We start from the raw sequence: 12,336 nt of genomic DNA, 5'->3' as shown, positions 1-12,336 counted from the left end.
GGTGCCTCGCTTAACGAGAATAATTCATTCCAGTGAAATTGCTGTAGAACGAAATCCTCGTTAAGCGAAATAAAAAAGTCCATTGGAATGCATTGAAAACCTTTCAATGTGTTCCAATGGGCTGACAACTCACCATCCAGCGAAGATCCTCCATAGGGGCAGCCATTTTCGCTGCATGTAAAGTGAGGAATCCGTCCTACAAAACAGCGGGGGGCCATTTTGTACACCCAGTGGCCATTTTGAAACTTGACGATCAGCTGTTTTTAGATCGTCGTAATGCGAAGATCATCGTGAAGCAGATTTTTCCCATTTAAACCATCGTTTTGCGATCGCAAAAGCCTAATTGTCAAGCAATTACCTTGTTAAGCGAGGCAATCGTTAAGCGAGGCACCACTGTATATGTATTATGCCCATGACTTGCATGTGTGAAATATCAGATAGAGAGCTGTTAGCCTGTTTGGGGGGGGCACCACCCTTTCCCAAGTACAAAATCAGTTTCTGTACAAACAAACAGTAGCAGAAGAGGTCTCTTCCATGAAATACTGGATGACAAGACAGTGTTGGTTCAGGTGCTCTGCATTTCATGGTTACTGAAGCATTTCATTAGGTTATGTGGAGAGGCGAGGGAAGGGGGAGGTGGCACACTTTGCTTATTTCTAAAGGAATTGGTTGTAAAGTCTGCAAACCTTGGCATTCAGCTGGCGGTTGATCCCTCTCTTTTGTCTCTCTCTCTCAGCGACCCTAGTTTTGTCATCGGCGCCGTGTGCACCGAGCACCTTGCTTTGTTCTTAGAGAGAATGATGTTTATGTTATAGTATGTTTATACAGGAAGAGCAAGTAAGCAAGATGCGGAGGCCCAGATTTATGACCTGGATTGGTAGGCATGACATATATTCCTGAGCTCTGAAGGTCCTCTAAAAGAAACACCTCCTGTTTACACCACTTCTAAGTCTTTTGGGTACAGAAGTGATCTCCCCCAGCCCCCACCCCATGGGGAAGTTACTTTCGGGAAATGAAAGACGTAGAATTCCCCAGCCACGACCTGCAGGATTCTACATCTCAAAACCACAGAGGTGGAAGGGACCCTTGAATCTAGCCCTCACCAAGGAGGCCCAGTGGGGGGAATTGAACTCACAAACTCTGGCTCCATAGCCAGGTGCATAAACCACTGAGCTATCCAGTGATATCTCCAAAAAGTAACTTTTCCAACCTCTGGCAATCAGATCAGCTGAAAGAAGGGGTTGCCCAAAGCTCCCTTCGTTAATTTTACAGCTGAGGAAGGATTTGTAGCCAGGTCCGGCCTGAGCACACTGCCTTCCTCCATCCAGTGCTTTCCAGATGTGCACCGTAGCTGAGAAATGTCAGCTTTCGTCTACCGATCTGTGAGCTCACGTAGCAAAGTAATGTAACACTCTGCCCTGAACATTTGATCTTTCCAGTGTCTCTCTCTCTTTTTTTTATGTCCTTGATGGTTCATGCTGTCTATATAGCTTGGAATATCGGGGTCAGGAGAGCATACGTGTTGTGTTAGCAACATAACAAAAAAGCACCTTTCATAACTCCTGAAATGAGTGCCTGCAGAAAAAGGGCTCATAGAAAACAGCTCAACAGTGGGTGGGGATGCAAGGGGGGGGGACATTACATAACAGGGGTAACTAAAGGTTAGCAAATCCCCGATGAAAACAAGTTGTGTGTGTGTTTCCCAGAAGTCGTACAACAGATATGTATCCAGACGGCCTTCGCAGGCGTAGTACAGCTTTCTGGTGCCAGTGGCAAGCATTTGCCAAAAGCATAGCTTTGGAGACTATTAAGAAATGAAATGCAGGGTTTCAAGAAATCTGTACAAATCAGTTACCAAAAGCAATGTTAGTATTAGCTCTAAGGAGCCTATTCAGACCAGGGGAAAGATCTCCCTCCAACTCTTCTCAGAATGAAGAAGCTGCTTGGATAAGGAACAAAATGTTTCAACCTAACAAGGAAGAATTCCAGTTGCCACGACTCAAATTCCAGATAACCACACCTGGATATCTTAACAGATATAGTTCTGTTTATGAGTCACAAATAAATTAGCACTCTGTCAGGTGCCACCAGGCAAGAACAAAATACAGTATTGTGGTTTGCTGAACTAAACAATACACAAATTATGAACCAATGCACCTTTTAAAAAATTAATATACAGTGGACCCTCGACTTACAGACGGCTCGACTTACAGACTTTTCGAGTTACAGACTTCTCAGGCCGCAAAATTTAGGTTCGACTTGCAGCCGGAGAATCGACCTACAGACCAGAAAAAACCAAAATGGAACAAAAACGGAACAAAAACAGCCGGTTATGGATTAATCAGTTTTCAATGCATTGTAGGTCAATGGAGCCTCGACCTACAGACTTTTCAACCTGCAGCTACCGTTCCAATACAGATTAATTCCGTAAGTAGAGGGTCCACTGTAGTGATAACACTCGGTAGTAACGAATATGATGTGTATATTTTGACTTCCAAGGAATTCAAGATGGTGTGCATGGCTCCTCTCCTCAAAACAGCCCAAGGAGGTAGATCAGAGAGAGAGAGAGAGAGGGAGAGTATAAACCCTGTAGGTTTCATTTTTCAGCAAGGACTTCAGCTGAATCTCCAAAGTCCTATCCTTTTTAACCACAGCATCCACCCCACCCCCCTCCTGACTGCCTTCTCTTGAAGAAATTCAGCCCTCAGCTTCTTTATTTTAGGTTAATGGTCTCCTGGTTTCTTCGTGGAAAGGAAGGTGACAACATAACGAAGCTCAATGGAAACGTCTGCTTCCTTGCGCACACCCAGGGCTGTAAACACACAAGCACGTTTGGCACTCACTGTAAAGATATGAGGCCACGATGCCAGAGGCATAATACAAGCTTCACCACGGACTTGTTAGAAATCCCATTTGGTGCAGGAAAGACTAGGAAAGTGATCTGCAGGCTGGCCATGCAAATACACATAGGAAACAGCCGCCTCTACTTTAGAGGTGGATTTGATAGAGGAGGATGCCGAAACCATATTTTAACATAACTGTTGCCTTTATGTACCAATATAATTCATGTATTTCCTTAGACATGTGAAAAAGAAATTTGAATTCTATGGTTTTTACTTACCAGGACATAATAAAAAAAAAATCATCTGGTTCCGTTACAGGTCTGAAATTCAGGTAAATACAAACTCAGATGAACGACGCCTCATGACACATTACACGGTGTCATGATTTATTTTACAACACAGAAAACGGTGGCAGGTCTGGGCTGTGAAGGGGGGGGGAGCACCAGTGGTGTGCAGCCACTGAAATGACTGCCCAGGAAGGGAAGAAACGTCTCTTTGTGTATCCAGAGGATGGAAAGGAATAGAGCCGGATAGAAATAGTCCACTTGTTACACGGAGGTCTCAGTTTTGCAGTTTTGGTTTCATCAGATGCCAGACGTCTCACAGGTCATGCGCCCCCCCCCCCCCGGTTAATTTGGCCATTTGCTATTGAGAAGATGGTGGGATTTTACTGAAGATTCTAAGAGAAGTAAGCCTTGAGGCTGGCTTTGGAAAGAGCTGCTGGGTTTGCCTCTCCCCAACTGTGAAAGCCTGCCCCCCCAGACCCCCAAAATTGTTTCACGCTCACCCATGCCACCACGAGTGAGCAACCACCACCACTTCCAGAATCCAGTGATGATCTCTACCATAGGTGGTCTTCAAACACATGGAGCATAATCAGGGGACAAGTGGATGGTGCCACATTAAGCTGCTGGGGGCGGGGGGTCCATCACTATTGTATGCAGCAACAAACAAAATGTGTAAATATGAAATATTGAAGGGAGACACTCTAAAAAGAAATGTAATTCTTCTCTCGCAGACACCAGAAGTCTAGATTGTCCAACATTGTAAGAACAATAAGATTTATGGAAACAAGTACTGTATCAAAAGACCTACGCCATTCACAGGAGAAATAAATGCAATGCAAGTGACGAAAGGCACAGTTTTATAATTTGCCTTCACCTAAAGGCACATGTTTTTTGGGGGGAATTTCAAGGTTTGCTGAAACCAGTACAGACAAACAATATCAGAGATTCCTCCTTTTTTATGGCCATGAAGACCCTTCCCACTTGCACAATTCAAGGGAGACCTTTAAAACCTCAGTTTCTAAGCAACAGTCAATGGCATTCGTCACCCCGCCCCCAAACACAACAATGAAGCTAACAACATTACTCTTTTTTAAACAAAATTCTGCCGTGTTATAAAACGTGATTAAAATCGTATTTCAAACTGTACAGTCACCAGAAGTACAGTTCTCAAAAATTGGCATCCCCTGCACCTTCAGCTTCCTATGCCTTGGCATCTCTAGTGCCAGAGCAATAACCTTAATTCCTCAGGTGGGGTTATTGTTTGTTTTACAACAATTCCAAAAATTCCACACCTGGACAACATCCACAATGGATTTAACTGGACTTGCTTCTTGAGATGATACAAAACTTAATCAGAGCCCCAAAGACTAGATAGTCCAGGTTTTTCCCCCACAGATTTTCAATGTACTTTCAATTCCTTTCAGCTTAAAAAAACCTGTCCTAGGGTTTTTAATGGACACAACACACACACACACACACACACACACACACACAAGGATTTGAACCACAGTTTCTTGAGTGTCACCCTAACACTAACCACTATACCACCCTGATTCTCACACTTGCCAAACAATGTCTGTGGAAAAGCCCATGGGTAGGATATAAACACAAGAAGGATTTCCTGCTTCTGTTCCCAGGCGACTAGTATTGAGATGCATGTTGCCTCCAAACCTGAAGATAACGCATTGTCATCACAACGAGTCCTAGTGATTGACAGAACTGGGAGCTGTCCATCTGGAATAACACCCCAACATCACCAGTTTTTCCTTTTTCCTTTTCCAGTTTTTCCTTTTTTCCTTTTCCAGTTTTTCCTTTTTCGTACTCGTGAAGGCTTTCACGGCCGGGATCTAACGGTTGTTGTGGGTTTTTCGGGCTCTTTGGCCGTGTTCTGAAGGTTGTTCTTCCTGATGTTTCACCAGTCTCTGTGGCCGGCATCTTCAGAGGACAGCACTCTGTGCTCTGGTGCACTCCCGAGCAAACTACACCACAGCACAGAGTGCTGTCCTCTGAAGAGGCCGGCTACAGAGACTGGCGAAACGTTAGGAAGAACAACCTTCAGAAAACAGCCAAAGAGCCTGAAAAACCCACAACAACCATTTTCCTTTTTCCTTTATTATGTTTGTTATTCTGTTGTGTTTTTATTATGTATGTAAGCCACCCCGAGTAGACTTTATCTAGGGGGGCAGGGTAAAAGTCTAATAAAAGTAAAAAAGTAAAGTTGTGCATTATCGATTCTAGATTCCGGTAGAATCTAGAGGTTGGGAAGGTTGTTTTTGGGGGGCTGGCTGGATAGTTCAGGGACCTAAGTCTCTGGCTGCAGAGCCAGAGGTTGGGAGTCTGATCCCCATCCCCACCCCACCCCAGGACTCCCAGGAGTTAAGCCAGCCTGTATAGCCTTGGGCAAGGTGCACCATTCCAGGATGCCTCCAGAAGAAAGATACCGTATTTTTTGCACCACAAGACACACTTTTTCCCCACAAAACAGGGGGGTGGAAAGTCTGTGCGTCTTATGGAGCGAAGAAAACAGATTATATTTTCCTGTTTTCTTCTCCTAAAAAATTGGTGCATCTTATGGAAAGGTGCGTCTTATGGAGCGAAAAATACGGGTATGTGGTAAACCACTTCTTGAGCATTCTCTACCTAGGAAACCATGAAAAGGGTCAACGTAAGTCAGAACTGACTTGATGGCACATCATCATCATCATCATCATTCAAGGTCTTCAGAATTTGTATGAAAGAGCAAATTATACTTTTTCTCGCTCTCACCAAAACCTTTTTCCAGAGGAACCTGCTGGAGCTAATTCAAAGTCTAATAGTGCCCTGCCCTGATTATTACGTTCAACTGCAGTATTCATTTCCCTTCATAATGCTTCCACTCCCAATTTGTTTGCTCTGTTGCGGTCATTATATCACCACAGCAGGTACATATTTAACCTACTTCCCTTTACGAACTCCTTCTAACTAGTTCACGCTCCCTTTGAACAGATTGCTTTTATGGCCTAAAGCTCGTTACAGTCCGTTTTCTGCTACTGCTGCTTCTCTCTCTCTTTCCTTTTCAGGCCAGCTTTCATTTTTGGTTTTGAGCTACAGATATTCTCTCAGCATCTCCATCCTTTCAATAGCTCAAGGATTTAATCTCTTTTTTCCACATGCCCGTGAAGAAGAACGATGTAAAGAAAAGCAAAGATGAAGATAAAAGGGTAAAATACGAGCCAGAAATATTTCCTTCCAAATCTACCGTGAAGGGCAAAAAGGAATCTTTAAAAATCTCTGGTTTTAAATGAACACTTTTATGTTTTTAATTGTTTTTTTAAAAAGTCAAACATACAAATCACCAAGATAAACGAGTCAAATGTCTGTATGAGAAACCAGATAGCTGTATTACCCAACCTGGAGGACATGACCCCCCCCCCAAAGGGATCGGGCATTGTTTTCTGGGGAGACATGGCTCAACCTATATGTGCTATAACCCTTGTTTAATGATTTTTTCCCTTGACCTTTCAGAGCGGGATATTAAAGTTGGCAAGTATGTATATGTATGAGAAACAGGGCCAGGGTGGGGTGAGGGAGAAGCATCTTAACTTCTGAGAAGGGATGACTTTACCCCCATTAAAAAAGCTTTGTTATGCAAAGATGGCCACAAGTTATTTGGCTATTATGGGTCATGACTCAAAATAAAAAAGCTTTGGAATCACTCTATATAGTGTAAGAGCTCCAGACTTGTCATAGCAAGCTCTGTGTTCAAATGCTGCATCCCCTGTGAACAGGAGCAGTGCAACATGTCCTGCTGCCTGAGGGCATGTGGGGGTTCATTCTTTCACCCTCAGCGGCTTAGAAAAAGCAGTATACAAGTCAGAGGTAGTGATGAGCAAATGACGTTTAAAAAGTGCATGACACACACCCTTGCCCCCCCCCCAGCTAAAAAAATCAGCTTTTAACAAGCTTTGCAAGAGGGAGAAGAGAAAAACAAACACGTTAGTCGGCTCAAATTGTACAGACTGATGTTTGAGTTTCTTTGCTGGAAGGGCCAAATATCGGACCCTAACCCTGTCCCCCAGTCTTTCCTCTCCACGGCCTATAGGCTATACAGTGTTGCAGGCTATACAGTGCTATGTCAGCCCTGGGCCGAGCGCACACTTCCCAAGCCCCCCCCCCAAATTCAGCCTTTGGGGTGGTCCCATAAAAGAAGCACACGCAGCCCAGCATGTGTTCACATGTGTCATTTGATACTGGTCACATTCATCTTTGAAGGCCAAATAGGGGGATTTTATAACCAGCGTTATGCAAGCCCGTCGTCAGAGCTTGCCACACAAAGCGCACTCCATCCAGGACGCACCAAGAGGACTGGGGATGATGTTCGCTTCTCTGCTGAGTGGGCTGTTTCTGCTTTGTTTTAGGGGGCCCAAAGGTGCGGGCATTGTCTTCCGGGCTCAGGTGGCAAAGCTGAGATGGGCAGAACCGTGAACAGGGAGATTGGGGGGGGGGGATACAATGGCCAAAAGTGGGGGGGGAGACGAGATAGGTGGAGAGCAGCAGCTTGAAGTTGAGATATAGGCACATCAAGGCAGATAATTGGGATGTTCCCCAAGTCTAAATGCCATTCTTAGGAGTTAAAATCTAAGAAAGCTATTTCTACGTAACACCAATCTACTCCCCGCTAGGTACACAAATCATATATATGCGGATCCTCTGAACAGTCTCTCATCTGATCTTGTTTCACTGCCTTCAGCAACTGTGGCAAGTTTTTTTTAACTTTAAACTTAGCCCAACAAGGTCTTCGTTTAGTAACAAGAAGGCTGATGTTCTAGTCTGCAAGCATCTTCCTGTACTTAGGGGCGGAGGTGGTGGAGGAGACTGATCGTAGGGCCAAAATTTAGTTTTTTCACACTCCGCTCTGTATTGTTTCGAAGTGCAAGCTCAAAGCCCACCCGCCTCTTGAATCCCTATCCATCGCTGTTGAGGGCTGTGGCCGAGTAACTGGCAACAGGAGCTGGCTGTATAGCTCTGTGAGTTGGGAACCAGGCGATGAAACTAGAGCTGGGGATTTTATTCCCTAATGGGCTTTCTAGGAGAAAAAAGCCAGCCTGTTTAACCTTGGCCAAGCTGCACAGTCCCAGACCACCCCACCTCTAAGAGAAAGGAATGGCAAGCCACTTCTAAGTACTCTGTACCTAGAAAACCCTGGAAGAGGTCACCCCTAAATCAGAATGAACTTGAAGATGCTTAATGAACTGGGACCAGTACAGTAGCTCAGAGGCAGAGCACCTGCTTGGCAGGTAGGAGGTCCCACAGTGAATCCCTGGGCCCGCTGATCCACATGGAAAGCAAACAAAATCCGTAAGGTGCACTGTATTTCCCTTTGGGCAATGACTGTCTTCCACATCCCTAACCCTGGAGCTGGCCCTTAATGGGTCAGAGTGATGGAATTGCAAGACTGATTTAGGATTTCCCAGATCTGTCCAGTCCTGGAGAAATCCCAAGATGATTGGCAAAGGTTTTAGGAACCGTTTGCCAAGACGGATAAAAGCAGGCCCCGAATTTGCACACAAGCATTTACATGCGTCACGAATTTTGTACACACAATCAGGTTTGATGGTTTGGGTCTGAGCTTGTATGACTTGTTAAGGTGGCTTTATATATAGTTCATTACATTTTTTGCTTTCAGATGGTCCGAGGACTGCTGACAAATAAACAAAGCTGAGTCTAGACATGTATTTATTTTTATGGAGGTGACCGCAATGGATGTGTTTAGCACCACATACAGTTTTGCTCGGCAAACAACCAGGCCTGTTCCCATACTTTGGGTCCCGAGGGTGACGTATCTCCCTGCCATTCTAAAGGGGGGAAACTTTAAAAGAGGACCCACTCAGCAACCAGGGCAGAGTGGTAACCCATAGGCTGCCCATCTATTTTCTTCAAAAAGCTTCTCTCGCCCTCTGCTGGCAACAAAATGTGTTGTAGTTTTCAAAGGAGTAGCCATGTTAATCTGTGCAAGTTTATCAGACCGAAGAAAGAAAGAAAGAAAGAAAGAAAGAAAGAAAGAAAGAAAGAAAGAAAGAAAGAAAGAAAGAAAGAAAGAAAGAAAGAAAGAAAGAAAGAAAGAAAGAAAGAAAGAAAGAAAGAAAGAAAAACAAACAAAACCCACAAGGGACCAAGACATTGTGGCACTTCGAAAACAATCCACTATATTTTAATGTGAGCTTTTGTGGATTAAAAAGGGGGAAAAAAGGCCGCTTGGTCTCTGAAACAATACAAATGCAGGAACAGGTGATACCTTTATTGGACCACTAAAAAAACAAGACAAGAAACGAACAGGGAGCTTTCAATGCTAACGCATCTTCCTCAGGCTGTGCACCAAGTTCTTGAGAGTATTTCCAAAATTATAAGCTTTTATTAAAATCCCAAAGTCTCACGGTTGTTGCCAGGGGACAGGCTTAGCTTCTTCGATGGAGTTAGTTGCGGTCAAGTCCGCACTGAAATATAGCACACAGTCTTTAAAGTGCTACAATGTTTTGGTCCCTTGGTGGGGTGTTCCCCCCCCCCCCGTTTTACTTTGTTTTTTGTCTGATAAATATATTTGTTGATGTCAATGAGGACCGTGGGAGGCTTTTTTTTAAAATAAAGGGGTGGGGGAAATGCAGACCTGCACTGCTAAAACATAACTAAGTCCATTATAACAACAGCATTTAATAATAAACAAAAAATATATAGGAACAAAATACAAAAAAGAAAAGAAAAGAAAGGACGGTCCGGAAATGCAAGGATTACAAAAACATATGTACAAACCATACATTGAAAAGTGATTTGGGGACACGATAAGAACAGAAACCAAGAAATGTGCACACACACACACCCTTTGGTGTCCCTTCTTGGAGGAGGAAGGAGTTAGGAGGGCAAACCAAACCAACTGATACTAAGGAAGGAACATCAATGGGGGGAGGGGGAGGAAAGAGTTAATCCAAGTAAAGGTTTTATTGCTTCTTTCTTGTGTCAGGGAGCAGAAATATAACCAGGATTAGACGATGCTGTCCATTTTCCTCAGCTGTGAATAGAAACATCTCCAGATCCCCTTGGTGCAGTCGTTTGCATCGGAATGGCGCACTCTGCCAGCACGCACGCCCACCACCTCTCTTAAGGGTGCCATTAAGACAGCACACCTGGTTTAAGATTTGTATGCCTCAGCTCTACAAAAGCCATTCAACCTGACCTGCTGGTTTAGCCCAAGGCAGAGAGCCACTAGCGAGCCAGCTACAACTCCCATGCTCCTTTTCACCATTGGCTTTCCTGGATGGGGCTGCTGGGTACTGTAGTCCTACAACTGTGTCAATGAGTTACTGCAAAGAGGACTGGCCTAGCCAAATCTCCAGTGCTCAGGCTGAGTCCAAGACGAAGGTAGGAAACCCGAGACCAAAAAAATAAACACGGTCTCGATGGCGTGCATGAAGGGAGACAGCCTAGTTCTGCATCAGATCTGCCCAAATTATTGGAAGTACTGAGGCAAGAAAAGCAGCTGAAAATGGTTGAGTTCTTACACCCCATAATGAGCAACCATTCATCAAACCATTTCCAGATTGTAGCCAAGGAAGGGAATTTCTGGCTTCCCAAAAGTTTGAGATTTCCCCCATGTTGAGCCTTGGCCAACATGACCAAGGGTATAGGAGCAACATTTGGGGCACTGCAAGTTCTGTATTCCTGTTCTAAGTAGTACACTGTAAACTTCTGCTTCAAGAAGACTTGCTGGTTATGGCCAGCGTTCAAGAATTCATGGAGTTGAAGGCCCAAACATCTGGAGAACCAAAGGCTGAGAACATCTGAGCTAAATTCATCAACCTAACAGATTCCCTTGTGCTCCTGTTCCTGTACATCAGAAGTTACAGAAGACCTGAGATTTAGTGACCAGTGCTCAGCATCGAGTATGTGAATAACAGCTACTAACTCTGGCACCAATATTGTGCTTGATGTGAGGAACAAAAATTTGGAGAAACAACAACGACAAAAACCAGCCACCATCCCATCTTGTCTTCAGCCACTATCAATCCAAGTTTCACAGGAAATGGAAAGTTCAAAAAAACTGAAGTGCAAGCTGTAAGCAGAAATACTATCTACGGTGTCTCAGAATACTGTTTTTGGAAGGAAAAAGGATGAAGATAGCCTTTGAGGTCTTTCTCAAGAGAGTCTCTGACCTTACACAAAGTATGACGGACATCTTCTGGAGTCCCTCCAGCCAAAAGCACCCAGTGTATTAATCCCAGCTGTTAGGCCAGGTTACGTGTTGAGGAGAAGTTTCTTCTTGGAAGAGCTACAGTTAGAAATTGGTTCCTTCTCTTTCTACCGCCATCTGAAAACCGTTCAGTTCCTCAGCAGGAATGCCTAAAATGCTCACAGTGAAGATGTTAGTATATATTATTAAAACAAGCCATTGGCAAGTATCAGATAATGTCTATTGAACAATTTGGGGCATTTCGCTCCATGCTTTTGCTTTTTTCTTGGCCAGAGAAAGCCACGGTGGTTCCGTCGGGCTGCAGGAGGACAGAGATAGGCTGGGCAATGATCGCATTTCCTTTTCCAGCAGAGGGGCTTCTTGAGCGGCCGTTCGGACAAGCGGTGCTAAAAAGAGCCAAAGGAGGAGAGTAAGCAGAAAAAACAGAGGCACAGGAGTCTGAAACAGAATCATCATCTCTGATACTTTCGAAGCAACATCCAGAGCCTGAGAAAAGTTTTGAGCAATAGCTCGCAGAACTGATGATGCTGGGGATGGGGGTAGGGGGTAAATCCTGGGAGTTGTGTAGTTCAAAAAAGGAATTTTCTAAATTTTTGGACAAACCAATCCATATATACAAATGTACGAAAAGATTCAAAACAGTAATTCATAACCATTTCAACATTATAGGAATATATCTAGAGTTGAATTTCAATGCTTAGAAAGTTTTTTTAAATTATTCCTGCTACTTATTATTCCATAGTTTTTTGTTTCTTTGTTTTGCTTGCTTTTACTCATCTATACCTATTTAACGCAACGCATTGCTGATGCTTACTTTTTCATTATCTTTTTTTTGGGGGGGGGGGAATAACCTTAGGATTGATAAGAGAACAGTATAAAACTTGAATACCTATACCTCCTTTTAAAAGTAACTTTCAAAAGATGTTAGGAGCAGTTCCCATTACATGAATAAAGTTTGTTTACATTGGTTACACTACTTTTGAAA

General features: G+C 43.8%; 1 protein-coding gene across 7 annotated transcripts in view; it reads right to left on the bottom strand.

Moving 5' to 3' along the window:
- Positions 1-8,828: 8,828 nt before the first annotated feature.
- KIAA1210 (KIAA1210 ortholog) overlaps positions 8,829-12,336 on the bottom strand; it is a 53,105-nt gene continuing 49,597 nt past the window's right edge. For all 7 annotated transcript variants that reach the window (XM_072981424.2, XM_072981422.2, XM_078380585.1 and 4 more), the window contains one exon: positions 8,829-11,737. In XM_072981424.2, coding sequence (XP_072837525.2) covers positions 11,571-11,737 — 167 coding nt within the window. In that variant the 3' untranslated portion in view covers positions 8,829-11,570. The remainder of the gene's footprint in view (positions 11,738-12,336) is intronic.

Source organism: Pogona vitticeps, chromosome 11, assembly GCF_051106095.1.
Source record: "Pogona vitticeps strain Pit_001003342236 chromosome 11, PviZW2.1, whole genome shotgun sequence".
Classification (NCBI taxonomy): Eukaryota; Metazoa; Chordata; class Lepidosauria; order Squamata; family Agamidae; genus Pogona; species Pogona vitticeps.
This window is presented reverse-complemented; position numbering and strand designations above follow the sequence as displayed.